The sequence below is a fragment of the Aphidius gifuensis genome, linkage group LG1 (genome assembly GCF_014905175.1).
Source record: "Aphidius gifuensis isolate YNYX2018 linkage group LG1, ASM1490517v1, whole genome shotgun sequence".
In the NCBI taxonomy this organism is placed as follows: Eukaryota; Metazoa; Arthropoda; class Insecta; order Hymenoptera; family Braconidae; genus Aphidius; species Aphidius gifuensis.
In genome coordinates, this window is record NC_057788.1 from 25,251,779 (window position 1) to 25,262,358 (window position 10,580).

Sequence of the window (10,580 nt, forward strand, 5' to 3'; positions counted from 1 at the left end):
GTTATTGAAATAAATATATGATTTTTTTTTATTTGAGAAATTTTGAATTATTTTATTTTATAAATTTTTTTAAATAATTTGTTACAGCTGAACCACTTCCTTTAATGGATCTTTGTCGGAGAGTTGTACGACAAAGAATTGGTAAAAATCGTCTTGATAAAATTCAAGAATTAAATTTACCACAAGCTATGAAGACTTATCTCCTTTATCGAGATAGGAGGTAACCACCAACTCACAAAAATGTAATTGACATAAATTATAATAATATTTATGACAAGGATTACAATCACCGAGATAATTATCATCACAATAATTCAATTGATAATCATTATTTATCTGAAATTTCCTCATCAGCTGTCTTACAAGTCATCGAATATAAATGTTCACAAGTTGCCACGTGTCTCACATCATCATCATCAACATCTCTTGATTAATCAAATTTAATTAAAGAACATTTAAAACACTTGACATTTCTATTTCTCTTTTATACATAAATTAAAATCTAAATAAGTAATAAAAAATTAATAAAAGTAAAATCACATTATGATGAAAAAAAAAGAGAATAGAAATCGTATATTTGTGTTTAAATAAAAAAGAATGTCGAAGGAAAAAAAATAAAAATTGACAAAATGTGACTAGATAAATTATTAGGTAATATTGTTGTTTTATGTTGTCCATACGAATAATTTCGTAGAGTCTTTATTAAATGTTATTATTAAGATCAATAATACAATAAACCACGGCTAATTATTAAATGCCTGGATTATTTTGTTTTGAGTTTTTATATTATTATTATTTTATTTTTTTTCCTTGCGTACTTCGCAACGTGATCATATTTAGAAAAATAAAAAAACAATAAATAAATTAAAAAACAAAAAAAAAAACTTATTGTGTGATTAAAAAAAATAATAATAATTAAAAAAAAATTTGTATATTTTTTTTTTTTTTAAAAAAAAAAAGTTTATTTTATTATTTTTTTTTGTTTTGTTTTGTTTAGTGAATTGTCGATGGTGATTGACACAGTGGTGTGAGAATGTTATGAAATCCACTGTTTTGTGGATTAATAGAGACAAAAAAAATTAAATAATAAAATTGATTGAGACACGTGGCTTGAAGAACCGTGACCCTGTCAAGTGTAACTTTATGGTTGGACAGTTTAAACAGTTATAACTTAGTCAAGCCTAAAAATTGATAGTGGTCATTGGTACCTTAAGTGCGCCTTGATTATCTAACATCAAAGATTTTATTAAACTAAATGAAATAACAAAATGATTACATAAACACATTACATAAATTAAAAATAAATATAATATATGATAATTCGAGGCGCACATGAGAGATGTCTAGTCTATTGCTGTGGGTGAAAAAAAAAATATCCAAGGAGATAAAAAAAATAAAAATATTATAAATAAATAAAAAAGCCAACGAACAAGAAACACAGTTTTTTTTTTTTTTTATGTGTGAATTGTAATAAGAATTTTAATAAAAAGAAAAGAATAAAATAAAACTCGGTGAATACAACATGAATGTGGTTGTACGAAAAAAAAATAATAAAAAGTGTAAAGACGAATTGATGGAATGAAAAAGTTGAAGAGAAAAAAAAAAAGAAGATTTTTTTAATAATAATAAACTATTAACAAATGCAAATGATGTGTGTATAGTGATGACAAAACGATGAAGAAAAAAAAAAACAACCAGCCAACAAACAGCCACCTTTTTTTTTTTTGTTGCTTTATTATTTTATTATTATTTTTTTCTTTTTTAAATATTTTCTAAGTATGCTAAGTCTAATGCGATAATTAGTGGTGTGCGCGTATTGTGAGGCAAATAAATATATATATTAAATGAAAAATTTAAAGTATAAAATTAATAATGAAAAGAATTAATGGTTTAGTTTTTTTTTTTAAATTAAATCTGTTTGTTGTATTTGCATTATTGTCAGTAATTTGACCATCATTGTGATTTTATCATGCGAGAGAATGATGAAAAAAAAAAAAAATTATTAATGAATCGGGGGAGTAGTTGGACAGTTGTAACCATCGTTTGATACCAGTTAATAATTTTTAGGAAATTATTAATAATTAATAAATAACGAAATGATAAAAAAAAAAAAATTAGGTACTGAACAAGATTGTATAATATCTCAGATAATTAAATTTTGAGATATAAGCATGATTGAGTAAATTTAATTAAAAGTGCAGATAGAAAAAAAAAAAAAAAGATTTTTTTTCTTTTTTTTCGTTATTGCTTAGAAAGTAACTAAACACACAGGCGTCGTCTGTTGAAAAATTAGAAAAAATAAATTAATGAATAATAATAAATCATGAATTGGGATTGTATAATTGATTGAGATTTAAAACCATTGAACATTATTAAACAATAATAACAAATTTAAAAAAATTAATGTGTACTTTTTTCGATGAAAAACAAAAATCGAAAAAAAATGTAACTAAACAAATGTGTGATTATAAAATTTATTATAAACATTTGTTTTGATATCGAAAAAAGAATCGTGTTTAGTAAAAGCATTGTTTCTATCTTTTTTTAAATTTGTATAATAATTCGTAATTTTTTATAAATGCAATACTTGATTGATTAAAATGTTTTTTAAATTTAAAAAAAAAATTGTATTGGAGCTTGAAGGTTTGAATGGTTTGATGAAAAAATACAATATTGATCACGTGAATGCATGCATGTTTTATTTCTCATACATGAAATATATTCAGTATACAAAAATTTGAAAAAAAAAAAAACGAAGCCTGGCCTATATTCCAATTGACACATTTGTGCATTGTCAATTTATAATTTTATTTTACAAAATGCAATTCTGCATGTATATTCGTGTGTATCTGTAAATTCAAATTTGAATAATAGAAAAAAAAAAAATACGCAGAATATGTCTTCCAAATCTACCAAAAAACAAAAAAATTATCAAATTTAAAGCTGGTCCCCTCGATTCTTTATTGTTTAAAAAATAGAATCATTGATTATTTCGTGTTTTTATAATACCATATATTTAAAATCATGCTCATTTTTATTTGAATTATATTTGAAGACAGATATTCTCGTTTAATATATTCTTGTCACAAATAAAATTATAAAAACATAAAAAAATACACACAGACACATACAAAACAGCTTTATCCTTTGTTCTTTGTAAATCTTTTTGTCTTTAACTTCATTGCAATCAGTAACCTAAGCAAATATTATCCAAAAAAAAAAGACAAAATTTTTTAAAGTAATAAACAGAAATATAAAAATCCGAGCTTCTGATTGGTAACGCAACCGAAAAGAAATTGCATAATTAACTGTATTTAATGTATAAAAAAAATATAATAATATTATCAATAATAAAACTACAGTTAAATTGCATTTTCAAGCGCTCATCGTTAATTTTAAAAATAAACCACAGATAAATAAATTAATAATAAATAATGTAAAGTTTCTCAATAAAAGAAAATTCGATTCTTTAAATTGAGAGCTACATGGCAAAAAAAAAAACCCATCAATGCCTAAAAGAACAAAGCATATAATAACATTAAAAAAAATTAATAGTTTACACATTATTCACACATGAACGATTATTATATATGTACAAAAAAATAAATAAATAATAGTAATAATTTACATTTATATATAAAACAAACAAAAAATAATAAAAAAAAAAAAAGAGCAATTTTTTTTTAAACAAAGAATGAACATAATTGAAATAGATAAAAAAAAAAAATAAATATATTAATAACACTCAATTCCATTGAAACTGAAAAAGGATAAATAATAAATAATGCAAATAAATATAATAAAAATTTAAAAAATAAACAAACCGTCTTTGTAACAATGCTATTTTATAAACCAGCACGTGTTACTTTCTGAATATGAAGAAAAAAAAAAACAATGCTTGTATGTTGTACATATTATTATTATTATTATTATTATTATTATTGATAATTATTATTATAAATAGTTTAATTGAATGGGCGATTATCGTGTTAGTCAGCATAATGTGAATTCATTTTACACGATATTTAAAAAAATCAGTCGAAGAATGGAAATAAATTTATAAAAAATTAAATAAACGATCGCGTATAATTCGAAGCTGATATTCAAAGAAAAAATAAAATAAAATTGATTCTCATGTTGGATTGAATATAAGAAAATGATGAATGATGACACCATGGTTGTGAGCCCATTAATTATTATAAGGGAAAAAGAATAAATAAATAATAAAAAAAAAACGAATTATAAATTGCTATTGAGGTGTGATGAGATATGTGAGAAGAAGAGGGCAAGACCAAGATTATTAATTATGAAATGATAAATGTGAAATACAAGTACTATTGTGTACTCAATTTGTATAAAAAAAAAAAATAATAATAATAAGTAATATAATGTTCTGGGCGAACGCCTCCTTCCCATAATTTTCTGAACTGCCTCGATGAATAAATGATACAGCCAATAAATGGATAAGATGATAAAAAAAAAATATTGATTAACATGTATTTATTATGTCACATTTGTTTGCGTTTTAATTTAAAAATATTATTATTATTATTATTTTCTTGTACCTTGTACCTTTTTCTTCTCATTATCTATCTTTATTTTATTTATTTATTTGTATTTCTTCTGATATATACATTTGTGATTGAGTTTTAATCTTTGAAATTGAAATTGAGAGTGAAATTTTAATGTGCATTTGTTAGTGTTGTGTTTGTTGGTATTTTTTTTGTGAATGAAATTTTTATGTATTATTTAAAAATTAATTCGTACTGTACTTTATTAATGTTAATTGAACAGGTTATAAATGAGTTAATCAGAAACCAGATGTTTTTGATTATCTTAAAATTTTTTAATTCATTTATAATGATTTTTTTTTCTTTTTTAGAAAAAACATGTAATTGGGTTTAGTGTTGAGCTGAGTTCTGAGGGACACTTTATTTCAATCTGTGGTTTATTGATACTAACAGTAGCATTTATCATTTGAAAAAAAATTAAAACATCAAGATTGTCTTTACGAACCGTATCAAAAATACCAAATCGAGTATCATATGAATGAATCTAATCAATGCATATACATATAAGGTAACAACTCAGATTAAAATATAAATAATAAAAAATAGTGTATAATTGAAAGTAGGATATCAGGCTCTGATCGTTTAGATATACGAAACAATATTTAACAATATCAAGCCTATTAAACCTTTGAGATATAAACTCTGGTTTGCAACTGTCGATGACATTATCCCCCTTTTTTTATCAACATTTTTAATCAACAATGATATGAAATTTTTTAATTATTTTTGAGCTTAACGATTGAATGAAAGTAATAAATAATAAAACAATAAACAAGCAAGTGATAAATAATAATAACAATAGTTATAAAAAAAAAATTGATAATATCGATTAAAACGATATTTCCGTGATACTGCCTGCCCGACTGTCTGTGTTAACTACATTGCCTCGGTAAATGTGTATTAATTTATTGATAATACGATAATAACATTGAATAGACCGACGATTAAACAGCGTGAATGATAATTCAATGAGTGTACACTTAAAGTGTCAATACAAATTCCAGTGTATGTATATACACACTCTGTCGATTGAAATGAAATGAAAAAGATATAAAAATTTAATAAACAATCACCAAAAAACACAAAATAAATGAACAAAAAGATAAAAATTATTAATAGATCAATACAATCCATATTTTTAAAAATAAAAACATGAGTTTATTTTTTTTTTTTTTCTCATTTTAATTTGAATAATATAAACAAGTTGTAAATTAAAAAAATTATTTTAATATTTATCTTTATTTTGAATTTTTAATGTATGTATATTTTATAATTTCTGTATTAATAATAGTTAGACAAGTAGTTTATAAATTTATTATTTTTTGCAATAATTTTAGTATATATACATATAGGTAAAGAGGATAACACAGAAAAATAAATGTATAATGCCTTGAAATTAACTAGGAAATAGTAATAATTATAATTTAAAGATGAAAATAATTGAACAAAAGTAACAAATATAAGTTATCTAATACAATTAATTTATTTGTAATATCTATTCGTTATAGTATTCTTTAATTTAATATTATTTCATGAATTTGAACTTGTATGTATGTGTTACGAATGATAAAATAAAACAATGTGAAACAAAAGCGATAAAGTAAAATATATATATATTGAATCGAGGATAATTATCAACTTCAATTGATTGATTTCAAATTTTCTACAAGAACCACGTGGCTCCGATAACATTCGACATTATTATTATTATCTAAGAAATTTGTGAAATTGCCGGAAATTGACAATCTCGATAAAGAACGTTGCAATCATCACCACGTAGTCCCGCTTCACCCGCATCGTCAACAAGTTTGTCCCAGCCGGATGTGGTCTTCAGTGAATTCTTAACGCTTCGCCTGTTGAGCAAGTAAATTTTAAATCCAGATTATTATAGATAAGAAACGAGTAGAATAAAAAATGAATTTATGATTGCACATAACGGTAAAATTAATTTAACTAACATCAAATACTTCGCCAATTTAATGCCACTCAAACCAAGATCATTAACCAGCTGTCGATTTTCTTCACAAATTGTTTTTTGTATACAACGAATTTTTGCATCGTTCAAAAAAATTTCTTGCTGTTCAGGTGTCTGCAAACAGAAAAACATTACATAAGTGTTAGTATTTGTTTTTTCCCTCTTGAATATTATATGCATAAGATGAATGTAAGTTTATTAAAAAAATACCATGTGATAAAAATCTTTTGATGAATGAACATCTCTCTTTTTCCTGTCTGATAAATCATCAATAGTATTTTCTTTTTTTTGTTTAGAGATAGTCATTATTGATGATTGTATTATGGCAAAAAGTGTTAATAATCCGATGAACAAACCGATTGACAGATATTTTAGTGGTAACTGAATAACTTGATTATTGTTACTTTCTGACATAACTGGAAACACATGTTCAGGGTGACCATACGGAGTCCAATTATCACTTCTGTAGTAAGGTGGTAGGGTTGACGGAACTGTTATAAAATAATCGTTTTATATTAATGATAACATTTTAAAAAATAAATAGTACAATTAATAAGTATTGTCTGAACAATAACTTATTAGTAATAGAAACATATTTCAAAAAAAAATATGAAAGGAACCAAAGATATTTTGATTTACATTTCTTTTTATTAAATTCTCTTTGCACTCTTAACAATTCTATATGAGATTCTGAACGGGAACATAAAAGAATTTTATTCAATTATTTTTACTCCTTTTCCTTATAATTCCTAATTTATTAAATGATTTTTGAAATTCGATAGAAAAAATGAAGATTTTGAACAGGACCATAGAATAGGCAAGGAGGTATTTTGTATTTTATTTGACATACCTCTTTTCTTTTATAATTTCCTAATTTTATTTATTTTTTTTTTAAATTCCTGTAGAAAAAATAAAGATTTTGAACAGGAACATAGAATTGGCAAGGAGGTATTTTGTATTTTATTTAACATACCTCTTGTCTTTTATAATTTCCTAATTATTTTTTTTTTTTTTGAAATTCTATAGAAAAATTGGAAATTTTGAACAGGAACATAGAATAGGCAAGGAGGTATTTTGTATTTTATTTAACATACCTCTTCTATTTTATAATTTCCTAATTTTATTTGTTTTTTTTTTTTGAATTTCTATAGAAAAAATGGAGATTTTGAACAGGAACATAGAATAGGCAAGGAGGTATTTTGTATTTTATTTAACATACCTCTTTTCTTTTATAATTTCCTAATTTTTTTTTTTTTTCTTGAAATTCTATAGAAAAAATGGAGATTTTGAACAGGAACATAGAATAGGCAAGAAGGTATTTGGTATTTTATTTAACATACCTCTTTTATTTTATAATTTCCTAATTTCATTTATTTTTTTTTTTGAAATTCGATAGAAAAAATGAAGATTTTGAACAGGAACACAGAATAGGCAAGGAGGTATTTTGTATTTTATTTAACATACTTCTTCTATTTTATAATTTCCTAATTTTATTTATTTCTTTTTTAAATTTCTATAAAAAAAATGAAGATTTTGAACAGGAACATAGAATAGGCAAGGAGGTATTTTGTATTTTATTTATCATACCTCTTTTCTTTTATAATTTCCTAATTTTGTATATTTTTTTTTTTTTGAATTTCATAGAAAAAATAAAGATTTTGAACAGGAACATATAATAAGCAAGGAGGTATTTTGCATTTTATTTAACATACCTCTTTTCTTTTATAATTTCCTAATTTTATTTTATTTTTTTTTGAAATTCTAAAGAAAAAATGGAGATTCTGAACAGGAACATAGAATAGGCAAGGAGGTATTTTGTATTTTATTTAACATACCTCTTTTCTTTTATAATTTCCTCATTTTATTTATTTTTTTTTTGAAATTCTATAGAAAAAATTAAGATTTTGAACAGGAACATAGAATAGGCAAGGAGGTATTTTGTATTTCATTTAACATACCTCTTTTCTTTTATAATTTCCTAGTTTTATTATTTTTTTTTTTTTGAATTTCTATAGAAAAAATGGAGATTTTGAACAGGAACATAGAATAGGCAAGGAGGTATTTTGTATTTTATTTTTCATACCTCTTTTCTTTTATAATTTCTTAATTTTGTAATTTTTTTTTTTTTTGAATTTCATAGAAAAAATAAAGATTTTGAACAGGAACATATAATAAGTAAGGATGTATTTTGCATTTTATTTAACATACCTCTTTTATTTTATAATTTCCTAATTTTATTTATTTTTTTTTTAAATTTCTATAGAAAAAATAAAGATTTTGAACAGGAACATATAATAGGCAAGGAGGTATTTTGTATTTCATTTAACATACCTCTTGTTTTTTATAATTTCCTAATTTTATTTTTTTTTTTTTTTGAATTTCTATAGAAAAAAATGGAGATTTTGAACAGGAACATAGAATAGGCAAGGAGGTATTTTGTATTTTATTTAACATACCTCTTTTCTTTTGTAATTTCCTAATTTTTTTTTTTTTTCTTGAAATTCTATAGAAAAAATGGAGATTTTGAACAGGAACATAGAATAGGCAAGAAGGTATTTGGTATTTTATTTAACATACCTCTTTTCTTTTATAATTTTCTAATTTTATTATTTTTTTTTTTTTGAATTTCTATAGAAAAAATTGAGATTTCGAACAGGAACATAGAATAGGCGAGGAGGTATTTTGTATTTTATTTAACATACCTCTTTTCTTTTATAATTTCCTAATTTTGTATTTTTTTTTTTTTGAATTTCATAGAAAAAATAAAGATTTTGAACAGGAACATATAATAGGCAAGGAGGTATTTTGTATTTTATTTAACATACCTCTTTTCTTTTATAATTTCCTAATTTTTTTTTTTTTTCTTGAAATTCTATAGAAAAAATGGAGATTTTGAACAGGAACATAGAATAGGCAAGAAGGTATTCGGTATTTTATTTAACATACCTCTTTTATTTTATAATTTCCTAATTTTATTTATTTTTTTTTTTGAAATTCGATAGAAAAAATGAAGATTTTGAACAGGAACACAGAATAGGCAAGGAGGTATTTTGTATTTTATTTAACATACTTCTTCTATTTTATAATTTCCTAATTTTATTTATTTCTTTTTTAAATTTCTATAGAAAAAATGAAGATTTTGAACAGGAACATAGAATTGGCAAGGAGGTATTTTGTATTTTATTTAACATACCTCTTGTCTTTTATAATTTCCTAATTATTTTTTTTTTTTTTGAAATTCTATAGAAAAATTGGAGATTTTGAACAGGAACATAGAATAGGCAAGGAGGTATTTTGTATTTTATTTATCATACCTCTTTTCTTTTATAATTTCCTAATTTTGTATATTTTTTTTTTTTGAATTTCATAGAAAAAATAAAGATTTTGAACAGGAACATATAATAGGCAAGGAGGTATTTTGTATTTTATTTAACATACCTCTTCTATTTTATAAGTTCCTAATTTTATTTGTTTTTTTTTTTTGAATTTCATAGAAAAAATAAAGATTTTGAACAGGAACATATAATAAGCAAGGAGGTATTTTGCATTTTATTTAACAGACCTCTTTTCTTTTATAATTTCCTAATTTTATTATTTTTTTTTTTTTGAATTTCTATAGAAAGAATGGAGATTTCGAACAGGAACATAGAATAGGCGAGGAGGTATTTTGTATTTTATTTAACATACCTCTTCTATTTTATAATTTCCTAATTTTATTTGTTTTTTTTTTTTAAATTTCTATAGAAAAAATGGAGATTTTGAACAGGAACATAGAATAGGCAAGGAGGTATTTTGTATTTTATTTAACATACCTCTTTTCTTTTATAATTTCCTAATTTTTTTTTTTTTTCTTGAAATTCTATAGAAAAAATGGAGATTTTGAACAGGAACATAGAATAGGCAAGAAGGTATTTGGTATTTGATTTAACATACCTCTTTTATTTTATAGTTTCCTAATTTTATTTATTTTTTTTTTTGAAATTCGATAGAAAAAATGAAGATTTTGAACAGGAACACAGAATAGGCAAGGAGGT

The 10,580-nt window shown here is 23.0% G+C and overlaps 1 protein-coding gene across 12 annotated transcripts in view; it reads left to right on the plus strand.

The window, feature by feature from the left end:
* The window catches only part of LOC122856807 (protein gustavus), a 166,685-nt gene extending 162,450 nt beyond the window's left edge, over positions 1-4,235 (plus strand). For all 12 annotated transcript variants that reach the window (XM_044158740.1, XM_044158748.1, XM_044158730.1 and 9 more), the window contains one exon: positions 88-4,235. In XM_044158740.1, coding sequence (XP_044014675.1) covers positions 88-224 — 137 coding nt within the window. In that variant the 3' untranslated portion in view covers positions 225-4,235. The remainder of the gene's footprint in view (positions 1-87) is intronic.
* The last annotated feature ends 6,345 nt before the right edge of the window (positions 4,236-10,580 follow it).